Source organism: Corvus hawaiiensis, chromosome 5 (genome assembly GCF_020740725.1).
Source record: "Corvus hawaiiensis isolate bCorHaw1 chromosome 5, bCorHaw1.pri.cur, whole genome shotgun sequence".
Classification (NCBI taxonomy): Eukaryota; Metazoa; Chordata; class Aves; order Passeriformes; family Corvidae; genus Corvus; species Corvus hawaiiensis.
Window position 1 is genome coordinate 48,124,785 of NC_063217.1, and position 23,277 is coordinate 48,148,061.

General features: G+C 44.3%; 1 protein-coding gene across 2 annotated transcripts in view; it reads right to left on the minus strand.

Annotated features, from left to right (window-relative positions):
* Window positions 1-4,175: 4,175 nt before the first annotated feature.
* The window catches only part of GATB (glutamyl-tRNA amidotransferase subunit B), a 45,193-nt gene continuing 26,091 nt past the window's right edge, over window positions 4,176-23,277 (minus strand). For both annotated transcript variants that reach the window (XM_048303321.1, XM_048303320.1), the window contains exons 9-13: window positions 21,689-21,878; window positions 12,809-12,942; window positions 12,359-12,437; window positions 6,899-7,033; window positions 4,176-4,625 (exon numbers count right to left, since the gene is read on the minus strand). In XM_048303321.1, coding sequence (XP_048159278.1) covers window positions 4,497-4,625; window positions 6,899-7,033; window positions 12,359-12,437; window positions 12,809-12,942; window positions 21,689-21,878 — 667 coding nt within the window. In that variant the 3' untranslated portion in view covers window positions 4,176-4,496. The remainder of the gene's footprint in view (window positions 4,626-6,898; window positions 7,034-12,358; window positions 12,438-12,808; window positions 12,943-21,688; window positions 21,879-23,277) is intronic.

The following is a 23,277-nucleotide window of genomic DNA, read 5'->3' on the forward strand; positions in this document are numbered from 1 at the left end:
GTCTGGTGTCAGCTTTCAATTTGTGAGCATTTTCCTTGGTCCTCTGTTCGTGGATGGTTACTGCTGAAAATCTGCATGAAACTGTCCTTAATTCACCCTGCCTGATGTTGTTGCACAGATGGCATCTGCAATCATTAGATCAGAGAGCACTGGAGTAGCTAAGTGAGACTTCCAAGTTGGGGTCAAAGCCTCAATCTTCATTCTGGACTTCCAGCCTCGGTACAATGACACTTGGAACAGCTTCCTGGTCTGCAGAATGTTCTACATCCAACACTTCACAGTCAGGCTCTTGCCTTCTTTCCTGCAGACCCACCTGTCCTGTAGGGTTGTTTTATTTGTCTTTACAGTAGCAGACACTAAATTCCTTGAGGCTGTTGCTTCTGCTTTTTTTATGTGCTCAGGAACTACTGCTAAGCAGATATAAACCAAAGCTGTTTGTTTTGCTCAGTAGCGTGTTCACTTGTTGAGTATTTCAAATTTGCCTTGAGCTCCATTTAGGGGAATGGGAAGGAGGTGGTTGTATTTAGGTTGCTGTATCAGGCCCTTGGCAGCCAAAAAGGATCCCATGTTTTGGTTGTATTGGTTCAGTCAAAAGGGTGTGAAGTGACTGATGAGCCCCTTAATGCAGGCTGGGATAGTGGCAGCAACATGAGCTGGCCCTACTGAGCCTTCCCATCACTAGGTCTGAGTATTGCCAGCTACCACTGCTTTGAAGTTTGTACCTGATATCTTCACAAATGTTAAAAAGCTTCATTATCTTGATCTCAATTGACTCAAACCACTTTTTTTCCTATCAAAAGGAAATTTCCATTTTGTGTGTGTCTGCAAAAGTGTTCTTAAAAAATTTCAGAAGTGACTGCTTCATAATACAGTGCAAGATTTATAGACTATGGCTGCTCTTTCCCTTCCCTGGAAGGGAAGAATATTACAATTATCCCTTTTTCATCTTTCTTGTTATCCATCGTGTCTGGCAGGTGGAGGTGAAAACAGATGGAGACTTACAGTAAACCACAGAATGCTTTGGGTTGGAAGGGACCTTAATCTAGTTCTAACCCCCCCCCCCCCCCCACCATGGGCAGGGACACCTCCCACTAGACCAGGGTGCCCAAAGCCCCATCCAGCCTGGCCTTGAACACCTCTAATGATGAGGCATCTACAGCTTTTAAGGGCAACCTGTTCCAGTGCTTCACAGTAGAGACTTTTTTCCTAATATCTGATCTAAACCTGCCCTCTCTTATCTTAAAGCTGTTCCTGCTCATCTTATCACTACATGCCCTTGTCCTTCTTCAGCTCTCTTGTTGGCCCATTTTAGGTACTGGAAGGTGCTCTAAGGTCTCTCCAGAGCCTTCTCCTCCCAATGCCGAACAGCCCCAACTGTCTGAGCCTCTCCTCACAGGTGAGATGTTTCAGCCCTCTGATCACCTTCATGGCCTCTGGACTCACTCCAACAGGTCTGTATCCTTCCTGTGCTGGGAACCCAGAGCTTGATGCAGCACTGCAGGTGGGGTCCCACCACAGTGGAGCAGAGGGGCAGAATCTCCTCCCTCATCCTGCTGCCCACAGTGCTTTGGATGCAGCCCCGGACACAACTGGCTTGCTGGGCTGCGAGTGCACATGGCCAGGTCATGCCGAGTTTGTCATCCCCCAGCACCCCCAAGTTCCACTTCTTTGTGCAGCCGCACTTCTCAAGCCTGTCCAGATCCCTCTGGATGGTATCCCTGTCCTCCAGTGTGTCAACCACACCACACAGCTTGGTGTCATCAGAGAACGTGCTGATGAGGGAACACTCAATCCCACTGTCCTTGTCACCAGCAAAGATGTGAAACAGGGCCAGGTCCAGTGATGACCACTGGAGGACTCCACTCATCATTGGCCTCCACCTGGACATCAAGATACGGACCACAACTCTTTGAGTGCAACCAGACAGCCAGTTCCTTATCCCCTGAGTGGTCCACCCATCAAATCCATGTCTTTCCAGTTTAGAGATAGGATGCTATGCAGGACAGTGTCAAGTGCTTTGCATATGCCCAGCTGCATGATATACTGACACAGACTCTACTCAGAGAGAACCTGGCTGGTGACTTTTAACAGGTTTTGCACCGTACTAGCGAAATATAATTCTACAGTAAAAGATTGGCTAAGAAGAAGTAGCCCATAGAGAGAATTATCAGCAGTAGCCTTGCTACATTGATTGAGAGCCTTCCTTCTTTTAAATCAGTTTAGCTGATTTACTCTCCCAAATACATTGTTGTTTTGATTTCTCTTTTTTAAAAGGTACCCACTATAGCAGTGGGGAACTCAGCACAGCAGCATCCAGCCGTGCCACAACAAGCACTAACCTTGGGAAACACTTCTGGGAAACAGCTGTGTTTTTCTAAACTGAGGGAGTATTTCTAATATTCAAGATTTCATGCAGAAACCCTTGTGCCTTCTTGTTTCTTGCTGCCATGGCAAGAGTTGAACAGAATTCCAATACTTAGTTTCTTGTATAATCTAAACCTTTATTGACTGAACACTTACCTGAAAATTCACACCACTCTTAAGCAAAAATGGTACTTTTTGCTCATGATGTGAAAGGTGATAGTAGAAGTCTTAGTGTGAAGGTCAAATTACCTGAAAATCCTGGGCGGGGTGTGATTTGGGGGGAGTTTTCGGAGGTTTAGGCTTTTTGTTTGGTTGACTGGTTTTTGAAGGGTCACAGTTTTTGACTGCAGTCATGTTACTGCTTTTTGTAAGCTGTGTGTTGATGCTTGAATTGTAAAGGTACATTTTGTGAATAATGGGTATACATTTTATTCATTAAATGTATTGAAAACCAAAGGGTTTTTTCCTTCTAATGAAAGAGTTCGTACTTGAACCTCAGCCAGTTTGTATAGCAATGTCCTCCTCAAGACATAACATCAGCACTGGCACTCAGGAGGAGGAACTGCCATCAACCTACTTTGAACCAGTGCTGCAAGCATCACATTTGCCAAAGGTGACTGAAGTCCCAGGGCCACACCTGCTGCACTCCTGTGACAATGTCTGCCCTGCAGGCACATCCTAAAGAACAATTCTGAAGCAGCAGCTATGAGGCCTGAGGTAGATGTGATCTTTAAAAAGTATGGCTTAGCAGTCTCCAGGAGGGATTTAAGAACTTCAAGCACCTGGTACTAAATGGGATTTATCTCCCAAATGTAAATTTGACAGGCTCCTTCTTGTTGCATTTCCTGTTAATGGCTTGATCAGCTAAAGTTGGTTGGGATGGGGAAGTTTATTCCACATCCCTGTGTTTCAGTGAGTACTGAAAGCCAGAACTGAAAAAAAAAAGATATAAAAACCCCAAAATAAAAACCACCAGCATAAAACACCTCTTTGGATTAAGTAGTGGAGCAGGACTGGACCCCAGCTGAATCCAGCTCAGTTTTGGTAAGCCAACTGCATGTTCCATTCCTTCCCCGAAGCAGTGCAGTTCCAGGTGACAGCAGAAAACCATGTGCGAGAGAAGCAGCAGCCCTGGGCATTTGTAACACAGGGCCAAATTCTTGCCTGCAGAGAAAAAAAACCAAACTGGAGCAAGCAGTCCCGTTACTGAGCTACTGCATTAGAAAAAGACACCACTTTCTCAGGCACATGGTGTGAGTCCTGGGGCTGTTCTGTGCAGGGCCAGGGGCTGGACTTCAGTGATCCTTGTGGGTCCCTTCCAACTCCAGCTGTTCTACGATTCTACTTGTTCTGGTGTAGATTGTGCAGGGCTGGCAGAAGCACATCTGCTGTTCTGAACCTCTGAGGCCAAAGTGGGATGTGGCCCTCAGAAGGGCTCAGGCACACATCCCTCAGGCACTCCTCAGAACTGAAAGCAGGCAAAGCAGGTATGTGGATGCATAACTGGGGGAAGGAGCAAAAAATCTGACATGGCGAGATGCTGGCACTTCTGTCTATGGCACTACCTCAGGAACACACTTAAGCAGCTCATTACTTCATCCTTTCCTCAGAAACCAGGAAGAATGATAGCAGTGAACTTTTTTTATCTTGTGTTAGGCATTGAGGCACATGTGGTCTCCTCAATTACTGCTGGGTGTTTTAGTCATTGTTACTGCTGTGCTCAAACTGACAGTGAGCTATGGTGTGCATCCCCAGACAGAGTATTTGAGATTGTGAATCTCCCTTCTCACAAACACACAGCCAAGAAAAGCTAAGTTTGTACCTGCTTTATTAGAAAACTAACGCATGTAGTTTCAGCTCTCTGCATACTCACAGACACCTCTGGGAGCTTGTTTCCCAGGGCTGTGTGGAAATCACATTTCCAAGTGCCACATCAAAGCGAGGGCGATGCAAATGGCTGTATCCTGCTTTTCTGTGGCCCATCTGCCTTTGGCTGACGCATCTAGGGAAGGCTGGGACGTCAGGCTGCTTGAAGTACAACCAACAAGCCCGATGCTGCACGAGGAGACACCATTTGCAGACAGAACGAAGCACGTATTTCTGTAGTCGCTTGTGTGTTTTTTTTCTTGTGGCTACTCTGATAGCTTCTTCTCTAATAACTGCTTCACTAGAACAGGATTGGACCGTCCTTGTGTCTTCCTTTGTACCAGACCAATTAACTTATTTAGAACTTTTTGATTTCCTGCCTTTATCGCCATAACCTTTAAAGAAAAAAAATCCAACAGATAGCACTGTTACAAGAAAAGCGAACGTCTTCACTCATTCCCAACACCAAGGTAGGAATATCTTTGTCCGTTAGACTATTGTGATAGAAGACTGCATTTGGGGCTAAGGTGTTATTTATAAAAACTGCCTTCAGCCTTGCAATAAGCTCCTCCTCTGCTCCCATGAGAGAACAGCAAGTCTGTACAGCAGCAGGGCCTTACAACTAATAGAAAGAGCTCCTCTTATTTGAAGAGTCACAAAACGCTTTTGGATTTTAACAGCGTTTGCAACTTGAATGGCAACATCCTGGAAAGAGCCAGAGATGGACTTTCCTTGCTAATAGGATCTACCATTTTACTGAATATAATGTCCTGTTATAACAAGTAATTTGCATCAAATCAAAATCTATTTGATAATATTGGTGAGGTCCTTCAAGCACAGACGTAGGTGTTTTTTATTTCCTTCAAGCACGTAATCTAATTTGCAACGTGACGATTAATTAAACTGGTCATATATGACCTCCTATCAGACAGCCTTTGATGCACAATCACCTGCTGCACTGCAAGGGCCGTATCTAAAAGCTGAAAGGATCTGAAATTTCACCTTTGGGCCTTCCTAAAGGAGATGCTACTGCTGAAAGACAAGCATCTGGCCTTCCTACTGTTTGTGTGGCAGGGAAGCCATTCTCGACATTGTCGGAGTTCCTGGGCATAACACAATTGCTGCGAAGAAACAGGATGATATATGTGCAGGGCTGAGTTGCAAACGCAGGAACCATGCACTGTGCCAATACCAAATTCAGATACAAATAATGCTTTTCATTACAGTGTCTGAATTACTGTCAGTCAAAAGTCTTCTCTGTTAAGTTGCACTGTGGAAAGGACTCATTACTCTGGATCTGCTAGAAATTACTATGCAGGGCAGAGTGCGGTACAGTCCTGATCCTTCACTGTCGTAAAGTGCTCAGTATTGGTTTGAGCAGCTGTTGGGAAGCTATTTCGTTCTGAAAAAAGTTACTCTCAAAACACATTGAAATGGGAGTGTGGTTATGGACCTTCAGCTCCTGCACTTCCCAGTCAGTTCTAATGTTCTCTCCTCTCCCTCCCATCCTGTGCTTTCATACCAGCCTAGAAATACAGCAGCACTTTTATCAGGCTCTGCAAATGAGTCAAGTTGGATGGAGGTCATGCCGATCTACTGCAAGCTCATTTTATCTAAAGCTCTTGCAGAGCTGTTAGCATCCCCCAGTGAGATCTGGAGGGGGTGGTATTGTTCTCAAAAGATATTAATGTTTTTTTCCAAATGGCAAATGTAGCTAGACATTGTTCGTATCAGAAGTAAGCTATTCACTTCTGCTTTTACATTTTTGCTCCAGAGAACATATAAGCACTTGTTTTCTTTTTGCTTTTTATAAAACAGATTATATAGACTCTGTCAAGATCCCTTCCCACTCCTCCCCTTCATGACCAACAAGGGTTTTTTCCCTTTTTTTCCAGCTCAGACCTTGTTAGACTGAGCCACAGTGGCTGCTGTGTGTCTTTCCAAGGAGATGGGGAAAAGCCCATCATCCCCACAGAGGAGCATTTGTGTGGCTGCCACTGCAGAGTGGGCAGAACAGGAGAGTGGGCAGCAGCTCTAGAGCCACTGCTGCTGCTGCCACAGAGCTCTGGCTCCTCCCCACCCCAGAGCCACTGTCAGGCAGGAGAGCCAGCTAGGCTCCTCTCTTTGGCAGTGGACAGAGACATGGACATGGCAGAAAGTCAGATTCAAGTAAAATTTTTGCCTTGCCAGCACTGATACAGTCTCTAATTCCATAACTAATATATGTCTTGCTGGCAGCTAACTTCCATCTCCGGCTTCAGAACAGTTTAACAGTGTTGACCCAATATCACAACAGATGTCATAAAAATCAGAGTTACGTGGCTGGGTGGCAGGGTCAGGTTAATGGCAGTACAGCTGGAGAGGGACAGGGCCCTGCAGTTTTGTTTCCTGCATTAAAGTTTTATGGGCTCTCAGAATGACTTAGCACATTAGCCAGACTGGTCATTTCTTTTGCTGATCATTTTGTGTAAGCTTCAGTTTCAAAAAAACCCACTTAGTAAAATAAGAAAGGAGAAGAAAAGCCTGATAATATCTTGGCAGCAGCTTTACTGCTCTGGCTCTAGAGCTCAAATGCCATCAAAAGAGAAAAAAAGAGAGGCTATTTTAACCCCCTTTCAGTGCCACACACTGCCACCGTGCAGAAGGTTCCTGGCACCATCATAATCACCTCATTTTCTTGTCCATCAATCACTGCCTGGCAGATCTGTTCAAGCTCTTTTTGATCCTGTAACAGTTCAAGTTTCTGTACTTTAACAATTTCAAGAGGAGTCTTCCCTTCTCCCTTCCACAATTCTGCAAGCACCTGAAAATCACAATAAAAGCAGCAAAGGTCAGTGGCTTGACTTACGAACATTGTTTACATGCAGTATTTCAGTTATGGATCCAAGAAGCCCTGTTTTTGCTAGGAGTAGATTGTCTAAATGTGAACAAGCCCAAGATTTAATCCTGTGCCTCTCTGAAAGAGCCCTTGTACCCCCCTCCTTTTCTGCCCCCTGGACTGAGACAAAGCATTGCCACCTCCTGCGGAGTCCAGGGTAATGGTTCACAGCTGGGGCTGTGCAGCCTCTGAAGCCCGGGCCCTGCCTGCTCCCCCAGGGCCGGGCTCTCTCCAGAGGGGTTTGCTGAGCACAGCCCCCTGCTCCTCATGCACGGAGAGGAGCCACCACAGCAGGGATGGCAGGGCTGCAAGGCTGCTCTTTGCCAGTATTCCTGCTCTTCTCACATCATTCACAGAATTGCCTGGGAGCAGCAGGGAAATGCATCTCCATGAGCAATGGCTCTGCCCGGGAACTGATGATTAGTTGACTATTGTACTAAGTCCAATCCCAGGTAACTCATCCCATTACCAGTCCTCGCCAGCAGGCTGTAATGAGGATATGTATGACAAAGCAGAAGAAAAATGCTGCCAAGTAGAATGAATGCAGCAGCTCCAGCCCACCTATGCATCATCTCCAAGTACTGGACTGCTGGGCAAACCCAGGCTTGTGGAATAATCACTTGTTAATGCTAGTGTTTTCCTACACTGCAGCAGGGCTATTGCCCTGGAATACACTTGAGAGGAGAGAACATTTATAAAAAACCAATTTCCTTGGGCAGTCATTTTCTGTATTCCCTTTGCTTTTATTTCAGGGCTGTGGGAGGAGAGTAAGAAAACCCTTATTAAAACAGCTCATTGTGCTCCATCCTGAGCTGAAGATATAATTGTAGGTTTGGGCCATTGCTGTGCCCCAATATGGAAATGAATGTCCTGTCAAAATTTCAGAATTAAATATTCCCTGTAGGATGAAGAAGAGGCCAAGATGGGGAGACAAGGAGGGGCATTCAAACTGCATGTTGAGTAATTCGCAGGGCAGCAAGAGAACTCTGGTAAAGTGAAGCACATGGGATGCTATCTTAACTACCCCAGCAATTTTTTTCAGCATGACAAATTTTCAGGTACAAAAGACCTTTGGTTAAAGAGTTCTATATCCACAGCAAGTATTTTAAGAACCATGCATTCATAGAATTGCTGCAAGAGGATATTTGTTTGCCAGTGGCACTCTGAAGCTTTTTATGGCATCTTATCACTCTTCTCAAGACCTTGTGAGAGGGTAATGATACACAGCTGTATTGTGGCAGCTACATCTTAATTTTTCCTTGTGAGAGGGCCAAAGGCAGATCACAATACTGAAGTTACTGATAAGCAGCCAGCGTTACAACAGCTATAGGTAAAGATCTTTATACTGAATCTTTATACTGAATAAATCAGTGCTCTATATGATGTCTTCTACACGATCTTCCTTCTAGTGTGAAATTTAAAAATCATCATGCCAGTGCTACCTGGAATACCCCTAGAAATAAATACATAATATCCAACAGAGATTCAGCCTGTATGCAGCTGCTTGCCTTTTTTGTGGTGGTGTTTTTTCGTGTTTTGGGGATTTGTTGTTGTTGCACTCCATTGCTACTCCAGGAAGCCCTTCTGCTTCTTCCCTGAGGGATGAAGCAGGAAGGTTTCTCTCCTGGAGGCCTCCCAAGGCACCCATACTGCATGTCACCTCTTAGAATGAGCCCTGTCCTCGCCGCACAACACCTGGCCTCTAGCAAAACACCCTGGAGAGTCTAAAGTGCTGCACAAATCAGGGTGGACAATGAATAAGCCCTTTCCCTCTCCTGGAAAAAGGCAGATGGGATTTTTAGGACTGGAATGTATTAAAACAGGATGCCATGGGCTGCAGGAAGGGGAAATCTGCAAAGAACAAAATCTACGGAGCCAATCATGGCAGAGTCATGCAGGAGCAACTCGTACATCAGGCTGACTTAGATCAGGGGCAGGACAGCTTGACAGTCAGAGATCCAGCTCTGATTCCCTGTTATGCCTGTGCCAAATATTTCCTGGCACTGAGGAAAGCTTGCCCATTAGAAACCTTGAAGGTACCAGATTTTCCCTGTGACAGCTGCATCATGTGTCCCTTCCCATTTGGTAACAAGCACCTCCACTTAGTAGAGCAACAATGTTATCAAGGCCCTTGCTTGTTTACAGGTATGTAGGAAAGCAGAAAGAGTTGTGGCCAAGGCCTGTCAAAAGATGCACTTTTTAAAAATGTGTTTCTCCACTTGGCAAGGAGTACAAATCTAAAGAAAGCAGTTTAAAAAATGATTTCAACTCATTTACACAAACTGCCTGCACCAGCACAGGAGGATCAAATTATGAAGTCTCCAGAGCCAAAACGTGAATCTCAGGCCTCATTTCCATCACTGAAATCTCAGTAGCTTCTTCTATTGATTCTTGCCTGAGCGTGATTAGATTTTAATGATGTTCTGTGGTCTCCACCTATGCAGGCATAGCAGCATTGGTCAAGATGAATTAATTAGGACTTACATGTCTGGCTGCCATGGGCATCATATCAAACATTTTGCAACTGGTGACCGTGCCAGCTGACTGTTGTGCCTAAGAATGCTCCAACTGGAAACTCTTATCTGCAGTGATTTGCTGCCAAGGGCGGGAGGAAAGCAGCAGGCAGCACCATTCCAGCAAGTCCTGTGGGCACCTCTCCTTTCCAGTGACGGAAGCCTTCATGTCTGGCAGGTGTCCCTCAGCCTCTCAAGAGAAGCAGGGGGCAGGCTGGGTCCAGTCCTCCAGATGGTGTAGTCATAATTGTCAAAGCAGATGGTTCTGTTTAGATATGTGTACTGTACTCATTTCCCTGCTATCTACTTTAAAGTAGGGGTGCAAAGGAGGTCTGTTGAAGTTACTCCTATGTGAGTACCTATGCAACTGCAGAACCCAGCAAAACCCAAGGTCTGCTCTGCTCCATGGCCTGCTGGGCACGGATCCCCCATGAACTAGTGACAAGGGTGTCCACACGGAGTTGCTCCAGCATGGCTCTTGGCAGTAGGGACAAGTTTCCACTTCCCTGGCCCAGGAACCAGCCTCCTCCCACAATGCCATAACTCACAGGCAGGTCTGTTATGCCAGACATGGATCTGCTGCCTGTCTGGCAACTTGAGGAGCAAGGCCCCATCACAGGCACACTCCTCATCGGACTGGTTTCAGCCCTGCGTGAGCAGCAGTGACACGTCCCACTGTGGGCTTCAAAATGGTGCCTCCGGGCTGGGCCACAAGCAGTGTGTATCCATCTGATCCAGGACATGCTCACCCCACAGCCCCACATGCCAGCGCAGCTGGAAGCTGCTCCCCCCCTTTGCACAGGCACACCAGCCCGGAACTGCTTCAGAGACCTCTGGAGTGGGACGCTGTGTTTGATGGCACGTTGGGCATGAGCTCTGTAATTACCTACATGGTAATTACGTGAGCACACAGTGCCCTTAGCTTGGCACTGCATCCCACCACACAATGCTCTGCGTGTACAGCCAGTGCTCACGGCTTTTATCTGCCTGTTTTACTGCCTTAGACAGCAGAGCCCAAACACAGAACCTTTTCAATAATTGAAGTGGTTAACAGCTTCCTGCAGCGAGCACATATGTGTACACATGTCTGCGTGCTCACCCCATCGAACTTCTTCCATCCCTTCCCATTGGATCAGTGTCTGCCACTGCAGATCATGCTCCCCTCCCCAAGAGCTGCAATTCATCTGCTGGTGTGTATATATAGCCCTTTCTGCCCTCAGGCCATCCAGCGTCTCTGCCTACTGCTGAGGATTGTTATAAACATTTGTTACTCTTCTGACATCCAGGCAACCAAAATACTTTTCTAAATGTGGCAAGGTTTCTGCAGTTTGATAGCATCATCACTCGGTGAGGGCAAACAGTACTGCGATTTCTGGGTCCAGTTTCAGAACACTGAGGACAACATGCACATTACAAGGAGCTGGTAATTAAACAACAAATGCATTTCTGTAATTCTTGACATTTCACAACCTGTCAGAAGTGCCTGTCACACAAAAATATCACAAAGCAGAAAATCCCTTAGATGAGCGTTAGTACCCTGTCCATACCTCCACAAGGAAGAGACTTAAGACTGGAGTTCTGAAGCTTCCCTTTCAAATGCAGACACCAAACTGATGGGTGTGCCACAACCCCGCAGGCACAGAACTGCTCTGCATTCCAGTGCTTTTCCTATTAATACTTATCTCCTTTTTGAAGCTTTTACTTTTCCAATACAAAATTTCCAAACACACATGCCTGAAGCCAGGCACTTAAATCCCTATTTATGATGCCCGTCTTATGCAGCTGGCTATCCACAGACACAGACCAACTTAATTAAGAAACACAAGCATCTCCAAAAAGAGAAAACAAACCAGAAAGTTCATTCACAGTTCATGAACGGTTTCACTGATAAACACTGAAACAGTCACCTAATGCACTTATCTAGAGTACAAAAATTAATCTGAAAAGACAAATCATTCCATATAAATGAGCTTGCAGCAATTTAAGGTGAATGACTGATTATGGCCCATCACAAAAAAGCCTCTAAATTTTGTCTACAGACACAGCAGTACCATACCCATCATAACCAGTTCACAATTTTAGATATAAATCATCAAGAGCTGATTTTTCAGACTGTCCTAAGGAAGATGATATTTAAAAAAACCCCAGCTTTACTTGCTTGAGAGCTTCATGACAGCACTTGCTCAAAGAAGCAAGGATAAAAGAAAGGCCAAACCTCTCCCACTTTTGACTCAGGTACACCAAAGCAGAACTCTTTTTGTGACTACACTTGGATGAATTCTATCCTTTCCCATGTGCTAATGCTTGGGAACGTAGACCTTACTGTCCCTAAGAATCTAGTAACTGATACTCTCATCTTAACTGCAAGCCATGGATTAGCTCCCACTGACCTTTCACACAGGCCTGACTGGAATAGTGAAATTGAGATCTACTGTCTGCTCTGTTCAGAAGCAGGATTTATTTGAGTTCAGTTCACATCGTTTAAGTCTACTATTTGGCTTCTGCCCCCTTCTAACAGTGAATATGCAGATATATCTCTAAGATTATATACACACATAAGGCATTTGTATGTATTATATGTATATAATATAGATACAGAAGCTATCCTTTATCAACACTCTAAGTAATTTCCCTTTAAAGCAACCATTGTACTGGTACACAATGATTACAAAATTGCTACACAACCAAAGTAAGCAGCCACAGATTCAGAGTAAAGCAAAATCAAAAAGGTACTTACCTGCTTTGCTGCTGTAGAAGAAATTTCTTTTTTTTCTAGAAGGTTCAAGAGGTCAGCCAGGACAAAAGAACTGACTGGGCTACGGAAAAAGTGGGCAGAAGTTACCTCAGAGAATAAGGTGTTGTAATGTATCTATGCTACTGCTGCTTGCCTAAAGATCACAGCATTCAGGATGACAAGCTGTTTTTCCTCATGTTTGGTACTAATGGCCTGACTATGCCTTACCATCATCACACTCTAAAGACTGAAGACTGGTTGCTGCTCTTAACTACATGATCCTCGTCTCTGCCACTTATTTGTCTAATTCCATTTAGCAGGACAGAGGCAAGGCCTGTGCAGGACTGCCTGGAGTAACAAACTTCACAGGTAGCAACTAAAGCAGGCACGAGCAATGGAGTGACACGGTACCATTCATGAGAAAAGGATCACTTTGTCTCTAAGAAGACTGACCTTTCCTTTACTGTAAGGGAATGTTGTTTCAAGTAACTGAGCAGGTCATTTAGAATCCAGCCAATCACTTTCTTTGGCTTCATTTGGGTCTGTTTTACCACACTTTCAAAGAATTCTGCCAGTCCATCTTCATTCTGTTTAAGAAAAATTAAATGTGTCAAAGGGATACTGGAGTGCAAACATGATTACAGAATCACAGAATCGCCACGGTTGGAAGGGACCTGTGGAGATCATCTGGTCCAACCCCTCTGCCAAGGCACGGTCACCTGGAGCAGGTGACAAAGGTTACAGGTTGCAATTAATTATACAATTACACTCAGCATATAAATGCTCAGTCCTAAAGTAAACTTCGGTTGTGAATTCACTGCAAAGTCACAAAACTTTGGAGTAATTTTATTAACAGCAAACAATCTTATGCCTAGAACAGGAACATGCAGTTTATCTGTCAGCCTGTCTGTTTCAGTGGAACTTCCAACAAATGAGCGATCATTTTTCTCTTAATGCCTCCCTAAAATTAGCATTTGGGGAGAAGCTTTCTCATCTTTGCAAGTGTTTTATGTATAATGCTAGAAAATACAATGCTGCCATCTCACAGGCTGTCATGCTACCTTTTACCAAGAAGAGCCTTTTTCTGAAACTGTCTACAGATAATTCACTTGATCTTGCAATCACTTCTATTTATTTTGGATTGAGTGAGTAAGTTTAGCTTGCATTTACCCTTCAGTGATATGGAAAGGTCATATGTAAGAAGCAGGGTTTTATTTTTCCATTTTTTTTCAGAGAAGCTATGGTAAGCTTTTACACAGCACACTAAATGCTCAGAAGATATCACAGTGGGGGATTCAATTTATAGCCTAAGTGAAATCTGAGATTGTTTTTAGAAAAACAGATACTGCACAGTCTGTTGAATGCTGTGGTGTTTGTCATCAAGGCATTGATGGACCTTTAAATGCAGCACAGAACTCACTGGGTTTACTGAAGGCTGAAGAGGTCTGAAGTGGCAGCTCCACCTTTTCAAGGAGGAATTCAAATCCAGCATGCCACTGGACTTCTGCAGTATGTAGCATAAACACACAGGAGGACAAGCCAGCTCTCAGAAGTCAGGAGATAACGGCTTAGAGATAGCCAAGGAGCTATTCTAAGAATACAGTCATCGCAGCAAAAAACATTTCTCGAAAACATACTGACTGTAGCCAGATCTCTGAACAGTTATGAGCAAAAAGACTGCAGGGTAACCAAAAAACAAAGCCTGCGTTCTCCACTCACATTCCATCAAAACAATCTCATTTGCCCTTGTTTCTAAAGGCCATTTACTGCCATAGCAATACAGAATTTTAGACTTTCCTTCTCCAAACTTTCACAAGACAAACTTCCAAAAGTTCTGGATACCACATTTTTTGTTGGTAATTATGTATGGCTTTTGAGAAGACTGCAAACTACTGACCTCTGTTCTGTGAAACAGAACAAAATTTATCTAGATTAATGTCTGATGTGCTGTAAAACTCGTGTGACAAAAATCAGACCCATCCCCTTCACCTTGAGACCATGACCAAAGAAACCAAGTTCTGGAAACCACTGAGGTCTTTTGTGAACCAAGATAAACCTTCTAACTCCCACTAGTTATCTACTGAATACACAGACATAATTCTCTTCTTCTCCAGTGTTCTGATTTAACTAACAGTTACTCTCTAATCAAACTATGCAAAACTAAGGCTAAATAGACTGGAGGAACACATTTAACTTAAAAAAAAACAGTAAAGGAATTACATGATTACCAAAGCACAGTAAGCTTGATTAAAAACTGTATGTGTTAAGCAGAATTCCTACAATGATGCACTGCCAAGTACTGTACTCTTTCTAATTCACCTCAGGATTCAATAGCACAAACAAACACTCATTATTTAAACAGTGGGTTCCTTTACACAGAAACAATTGCCCATTCTAGGTAGGGAAAAGTGAGCGTGCCTGAGTGCTGGTTTCTTTACACATGCTGCAGAAGGTTTATGAACATTCCAGGCAGAGTAGGTCTAGCTACAACATTATGCACAGGCAAATAATGTCTGCAGATGCCACATGTCTGAATGCAGCTACAGAGCTCAGACGCAGCACGTCCAGTGCTTCCATCATGTACAGGCTACAGAGTGTATCCCTCGCAGTGGGCACATCCAGATTTCTGGATACTTACAGCCTGGCTGGAGTTACAGTTCTGATCCTGCTGCCAGACCTTTGAAAAATCAAGGACAAACGTATGCAGCCTTCGCATTTTAATCAGATGATTTCCAGGCAACAAGTGCAGAAAAGCCCAGGAAAACTCAGGGAGACAGACTTATATATGCAAGTCTCTGAATGTTGGGGTCCCTCCCCTGCCGTGTAGCCCTGGGAGAGGGGCCCTGAGGGCACAGACACGGGGTTTCCCTGCCCCTGCTCAGCCTCGTTCCCATTGGTTGGTTTGTGTTCCCTGCGCGGGCAGAAGGACCCTTGGTCCCGTGACTGGAACAGTTCCTCAGCAGAGCCCCGGCCATGCGGCTGGAGAAATAAACATCTCTGAAACAGCTATCAAGAATCTGTCTGTCCGTATATATATATTTCCTTTCCACGGGACTCCTGGTTTGATATATGCGTGTTGCAGGATCCCCACTGCAACAAATGGTGGAGATTTAAGAGCAGAACGATCCCCGATCCCTAAGCGACTGATTTGTGTGAGTAAACCCTGGAAACTTTGGATTCCTCTTCTTGGTTTTGCTTTGCTATTCCATATCTAAACTATGGAGGAACCGTGGGAAGACTCTTGGCTCTCAGAGCCGCATATGGACATTTATCTTAAACTTAAAATGATTCTTGAACAACGATTTGTGAATTTTAGCTTGATTCAAGCTCAAAAAGAACTGAAACACTTCCTGGCATGGTTGTTTAAGAACTTTTTCTATGTTTCTTGGGATTTAATTATTACCAAGGGCTTTTGGAAAACCGTTTGGACACAGTTAATACTGGAGTCAAAATATATGCCGATGGAAGAATATTTTCGTGAATATTATTTAGTTACCGAGACTGTTGAGCAATGTCAGCTGTGTCCTGGCGAAGGGAAGCGTGGCGCAGGGACCGTGCGGCCCAGGCCACGTGCACCGAGCGCTCTGCGAGCAGCAGCGAGGCAGTTCCCGCGCGCGGGCGGAGCCACGCGAGCCGCAGTGTCGGTGGCGGAGCGGGGAGCGGTGGGACCCGGCGGTGCCTGCCCGGTCCTGTGCAGCGCGTGGTGGAGCGAGCCCCGTGAACGCCCGGCCGAGAGAGGCGGTGCGCGGGCGGCGGCTGGCGGCGGTGGCGGCGGAGCGAAGCCGCGCCCAGCCGAGACGCGCGCTGGAGCAGGGCGCGGGGGAGTCATCGCTCGGGGGCCCGGCCGAGACGTGGGTGCAGCGCCCGGCAGCGGCAGCGAAGCTGCGACCAGAGGAGGCGACGCACGGAGAACTGAGCGGCGCGGCCCGGCCCGGCCCGCGCAGCCCCGAACGCGACCCTGGGAAGAGCCCGCAGGCACCAGCAGCCCCGACAATTCCAACACGGGAGCGACCGAAGGAGAGAGCAAAGACGCAGCGAGACAGAAAACAGCAGCCACTCGGAAAAAGGAAAAAATCATAGTAACTAAGATCTTAGGGATAGTAAAATGGTATAATGTTAAGCAAAATTATGGTTTTATAACAAGATGTGACAACCAGCAAGACATATTCGTGCATAGAACTGCTATTAAAAAGAATAACCCTGAAAAATGCATCCCAAGCTTGGGAGATGGAGAAATGGTGGAATTTAATATTGTACTAGGGAGAAAAGGGTTACAAGCATCGCAGGTCACTGGGCCTGATGGTGTTCCTGTAAAAGGCAGTATATATGCAAAAAATCGTAGTCATGTTAGACAGTATCTCCATTGTAAGCCCCCCCTACAGTCTCCCTTTCCTAATCCCACCTTTCCCTTTTACCCTATGTCCTATTACCCCCAGTGTATTCCCAATCCGTTTTTTCATCCATGGTTTCCCTCACAAAACCATGCTTTTGCCAATTGTTTCCCCAAAAATCCCTTTCCAATGCCGAGTGGGGGATGAAAAGGGGGAGGGAAGAAGTTAAACCCTCTCCTGCCTCAGTTTCCCCACAAAGCATGCTCAGAGAATTCTGTCTCCCTTCTGTCAGCCCTAAGATGTTCCAGAGAATCTGTTTGGACATTTAAAGACTCAGGAGGGTGGCTTGTTTTGTTTTGAAACTGTTCTTGTTATGTTTATCCAGTTGTTTTCATTCTCCTTTTATTAAAATAAAACGGGTGAGGTGTTGGGGTCCCTCCCCTGCCGTGTAGCCCTGGGAGAGGGGCCCTGAGGGCACAGACACGGGGTTCCCCTGCCCCTGCTCAGCCTCGTTCCCATTGGTTGGTTTGTGCTCCCTGCGCGGGCAGAAGGACCCTTGGTCCCGTGACTGGAACAGTTCCTGAGCAGAGCCCCGGCCATGCGGCTGGAGAAATAAACATCTCTGAAACAGCTATCAAGAATCTGTCTGTCCGTATATATATTTCCTTTCCACGGGACTCCTGGTTTGATATATGCGTGTTGCAGGATCCCCACTGCAACATCTGAACCCCATACTCACTACTTGCGCACACATAACCAGACACATACCCCAAAATTCACTTGCATTTCGTTTTGGGTTTTTTAAAGTGACTGTCATTTTTTGTAGCCAAAGAGAAGAAAAAACCCAGTAATGCTAGACTGAAATGAGTAAGGCAGAATGTCAAAACATCAGAATGACTGACAGAAATGAAACATTTTCCTTATTTTCTTGTCATATTAAAAAAAATGTAGGCATAACTTGATTAGCTTCAATTTCTACATACTGCAGTACTTGACTTTAATTTGGTTTACATTTTGGTAAACTTTCTTCCTGCCAAATTCCCTCCAACTACCAACACACAGACCTGTCCCTTGCGGCAAATCTGAGCTGAAAACCACTGCATGCTCCAACATGCTGGATTTACAGGAATGCTGACTGCCTGTTCTCTCTTCATTCTGAATACTCTATTCTAAACGTCATTAACAGAAGACCAGAAATCTGGAATAGCAGCACCATGTTTGTGATCCAGGCCACTCAGTGCTCCCATCAGAGACCAAATATGCTGTGATTTATTCATGTGAGTTTCACTGGCATGAAACCTGACATACCAACATTTCAATCAAATGCAAATTTCTTTCTTAAACATGGTTTAAAATGATCATTTCATAACACTGAGATGTAAAAACTCCTAGTGGTGTAGTGATTTCAGGTACCTTTTAAACAAGTTTAAAATAATACTTTACAGAACACCATGGGTACAATCTTTAGAGACACTGGGACTGTAATGCAAACTTATTCTTTTTAAAACCAGTAATGTTTCCCAAAGAACTAAAGAAGAAAACTACTTCAATGTTCACAAATAAAATGTCATTTGCGGCTTTGTTATTCCCATTTTCGCCATCACAGTTCCAACAATAACCAACTGTGAGGTAACAACTGCTGCAAAAATGTACAAGACTGTCAGGGGAAAAAACCCCAAAGCATCCAGGAGACAAGCAGACCAGTCAAAGAAAGTTCAAACTTTTTCCTAAAGCTTCTTATAAAATGATCTGAATTCTAAAAATAAGCATAAGTTTACCTGCACACTAACATGTATGAGAATGGCACGGCATAAAACAAAATGGTCAAAACCAATTTCTCCAGAGACCCACTTCTGACTGTTTGAAGGAGTCACCAATGTGATTGTTCCACCAGGGCAATCAGCCCAAGTGGAACAGCCACTTTTATCAGAGTAAGCAGAGGAACAGTAGATGCACAGGAAGACTTGGAATTCACATGACAAAGGAACCGATCAGACTGTTTTTTTTCTCGTGCTGTACTGTGACAATTGATGTATTTTCTGGTTGGACCTCCCTGGACCTCAGCACACATTTTGAAAACAAAACGTCACATTAACACATTAATACATTAATATCTATGCCAGTATATCTTATTTTTTTACTCAATAGCTAGCAAGATGAAAATACTATAGTACCGTAACTGGCAAAGTTGTCAGAGATCCTTCTCACTGATGTATTTACCAGATTATCAGTTTGCAGAGCAAAGCAGAAATTGCATGCAGAAGTTGAGTACCCAAATACCATGGAGTCTACATGGCTCAAAGAATTATATCTTTATGAGTAAGAATAGTTCTGCGTGAAGAAAAATCAGAAACATCATTTATTTCTGCAATTTATATAAAACTGCCAAAAATGTAGCTGTTTACACTTAAAGGAATTTCAGTTATGAAGATACTAATAGGGTACTCCTTCCCTTTCAGTACATGTGTCATTAGCAGGAATCTCAGTTTCTCAGCACCACAGTATGTACAGGCGGCTCCTGTGTACGAGGATAAAGCTCTGGAAGCAAGCTCAGAAGCTAGCCTGCGTGCTGGAGTATGTATGTTTTATTGTAACTTGGGCACAAAATGCTTTCTCTAACATGTTGGTGCAGAACAGACTTGGCATTTTAGAGCCATGCCTCTACAACTGCCATTTATTTAATGAGCACTCCTGGGCGCTCTAACCTGAGAGAATGCTCATTAGATGTGTGCATGTGGCCCTATCAGCAATGCCGTGCAGCTTCTGATGCAAGCGGAACGCAGCGACAGACGCAGCGCTTCCCGATGAACTAAGGTGAACGGGTCTCCCCGTGCCCAGGCAGGCAGCTCTGGTGGGGAGTGCACAGGCTGACATTCTAATGCACAGTAAAGGGACACCTGCAACGAAGAACGTGCTCACTTCATGCATTCAAATGGATGCATTAGCTTATTACAAGCCAAATCCCAAACTTCCGGTTGGAGCTCATTAATTGTCTTACACATTGCAAAAACGATTAAAAGCAGAAAGGGGAAAAGCAAAGGCAATAAAGGATTTCAGAGAACAGCTGAAAGAAAGGGCAGTTGATGAGGCAAATATATAGGGCTAGTTGGCAGAGATGACAGAAACCACCCATACCAGCAACTTGATATGCACAAAAGGTGGGCTGATGCCAAGTGAAAGGAGTGGGTGCCCTGGGTGTGGCTGCCATGGAGTTCATGTTCTAAAGAGGGTGCTGTGTTTTGGATTTGTGACCACAGCAACACTGACAACACACAGGTGTTTTGGCTACTGCTGAGCAGCACTTTCTTTCTCTGCTCTGTTCCCCATAGCAAATAGGCCAAGGATGGGCACAAAGCTTGGTGGGGACACAGTCCAACAGAAAACCCAAACTGGTTATATTCCACACCCTGCTCAACAAGGAAAACTGAGGGAAGGGGATTTTGGGGGATGTAGTCAGTGTCATTGGCTGCAGACTGGCAGCACATCAGTCTACTTGTGGGAGTGGTGAGTGACTGTATTTGCATCATTTTTAGGTTTTCCCCTACTCCATTCCTTCACTGAAGTGTTTCTCTCAAACTGCGAGTCTTACTTGCTTTTCCTAATCTCTTCCCTGTACTGCTGACATGGAAAATGAGCAAGCAGTTGTGGTACTCAGCAGCTGGCAGGGCCAACCCACCACAGAGAGGGAGAAGTAGAAAAATTCAGAGAAAAATTATGCAGGACCTATCTACCCTTTCTACTCCTATGCTTATTTTAATATGTGAGAAATATGTTAATGTGAAAAAATGCATGCATGAACAGGAATACTGGCTGCAAAACATGATTTTGCAGCTTATGCAATGAAATAGAAAGGTAAGAACTGCTAACACCTCTCAATACTATGACTGCAGTCTTATGACTTTGATGAGACTTATGACTCACCTACCCACCAAACAATCTGCAACTCACTAAAAAGGCACAGCAGCACAAAAGCAGTTTTCCTAATAGCTTTCCTCAGAACACAGAATCGCCTTCTTCCTGTAGAATCAGCCTCTGTACAAGTGTATTAAATTACAGAGATACAAAGAAGGGATATGAGGTAGTTATGTGCACTACTTTCCCTTCATTTATAGTCAAGGGAAAGGATCTCCTCCAGAGGACAATTTAAAGTACTTACAGTTCTGCTCTGAATCTCACTCTGAAAAAATCCTTTGCCTTCTGTCTCCACTAATGACAGTGGTAACCAAAGCAGGACATTCTCCTAGATTCGCTGGGTATGTGAAATGTCTAATCTAGGGTGAGTACACTGACTCCCTCCCCAGAGTCACCACTGGCAAAGAGAGATGAGAGTTTGCACTTAAGAAGCTCAAAGTCCTCTAGAATAATTTTGGGAGTTACAAGATTTTGCTCTCACTTCCTTATTTATAACTGTATTTGCCACATCTTTTCCCTTCTCATCTCCTCTTCTGAACCTACCCCTGGTAAACTGCACTGTGAGGTCAAAGTTGATACTATGCAACCATGTGGTATAATTCCCTAAGAGTAAAGGAGGGGAGGGGGGGTTGCTTCCAGTAATGTGGAAGGTAGGTCAGGGAGCACACAAAGCTGAAATATTTAGACTTTGGATTTTGATTCGTGTTCATTAAATATGGTCAATGTGCCCAGCCTTGCAGCAGGCCCAAAGCTGAAGAGCAGGCACTTGCAGCCAAGGGTCTGTATCCAGAAGCTGTACATCTGTTGCAGTCAGTCACGTGCATCAATGTGTAGACAGACAAGATCGATATTAAATAGCAGTCATTTGACTGCACTTTGCATGAGAAACGCTTCCTGGCGCACTGAGGTCGTTTTTCCCCACCATTCTGTGTGTATGGCTCCATGGCATGAAGTATGCATTGGACACACTTCCAAATAAGAATATTCATAAGGACTGACAGCTGGTTAATACGACAGTTGTAAATCTTTTCAAGAACCATGCAACTTTGAAGCTTCTAGGCTTATTCTAGCACTTGATCAATAGACCTACCAATAAGGTGAAGCTGTGTTCAGGAAGAATCCCATACTGTTCAACAAGCTTTTCTCTCTTCACACTGGGGAGGTCAGGAAGTCTCTCATGAATCCAATCAATATTTATCACTTGCTGATGGTTCATATTAGCTGGCAAAGATTTTGCATCGTACAGAATCAATGGGGGAAGGTTTGGCTCTGGCATGAACCTAGCAAAAACAAAGGAAAATTCCTTTATAATTATTTTCCCTCAGAAGCTAAACAACAAGGAATAAAATTGATACCACAATTTTATACTTCCTGAAAGTTTTATCACCCTTTCAACTAAACAAAATATTAAAAATTAATGACTTGGTGTATCACTGGTAAGTGGAAAGAGACCAGGCCCCAAACTGTTGCAAAGTCTCCATTTTTTTTCTTCAGGTATTTTCCACGAATTGTCAAAGAGTTCATAATACAAAAGGGACAATTCAAACACTTCTGCACCAAAAAGAATAATAAAAAGTCCCAATAGCACCAGTAATAAAAGACATGGAAACAGCCCACTCTTTTTGGCATCAAGCATGAATTACAGACCTGGACAAAAATGGGCCTGCGCTGGCAGGGAAGAACTCGGGTTGACAGCCAGCTGCCAGGAGTGATCTGGGCAGGTTGTAACCTTTTCCAGACAAACTTCAAAAATCTTGATGAAATCTCATGCTGTGCTAAAAGCAAAGTTACTGTGCTCAGCAGGGTGCCATCACAGAACAAAAGGCTCCCTTAAAGAGAAGGCCAATTCAAACTACTCAAATAACTGCAATTGAAGCAGAAACTTCACTCTTACATGATCAAATGAGGGGTTCAAAACCACCAGAAAAAAGGGCTTGGGGCTATAATGATTTCTATTTAAAATCTGCCTAAACATAGATTTTAAGTTTAATGTATAATGTGCAGCATTAAGTTACACAAAACTCTAAAAAACATAGTTTACAGTTCAATACTGTTCATAATCTTAGTACTAGTAATAATCTTTATGGTCTTTATTTGAAATATCTTAGACTCATCAGTTCTGTCTAGTTTTCATGAATTTTCGTTTGCATTTTTTCAAATTAGTCTTTTTAAATAAGCCTCATGCTTGCCCCTACCATAACAAGGAATTCACAAAATGATCAGTGCTGCATTTCTACAAAAACATAATCTAAAAAGCAGATTTAAATTAAAAGTTTGTGGGATGCTTTCAAAATTGTTGCTTTGCTGTAGCAAGATCAGTGCTAGAATATAAAATCTAACAGGAACACAGAGCTGACAAAACTAAGAGGCTCTGAAAGTTCTCCTGCAGAATTACAGTTCTCCCACTGGAAAGTGAACTCTGGGAGTAACAGGAAGCTCTCTCTGGGATGCAAAGCTAGGGAACTACTAGGAGGATCAGCTCGAAGATGGCTCTGAGCAGCTGTGCTGCTGCCTTGCAGTGTTGCCTCAGAACTTGTTCCCAGCAGCATTGCTTTCCAACAGGACTCATGCCTTGTCCCCTCAGCCCCACAGCTAAATCCTTCCTGGGTGACTTTATGGTTCAGTGGCTGTCATCTCACTCTTAGGGAAGGCAAAGTACTTAGCAAGGTAACACCTTCA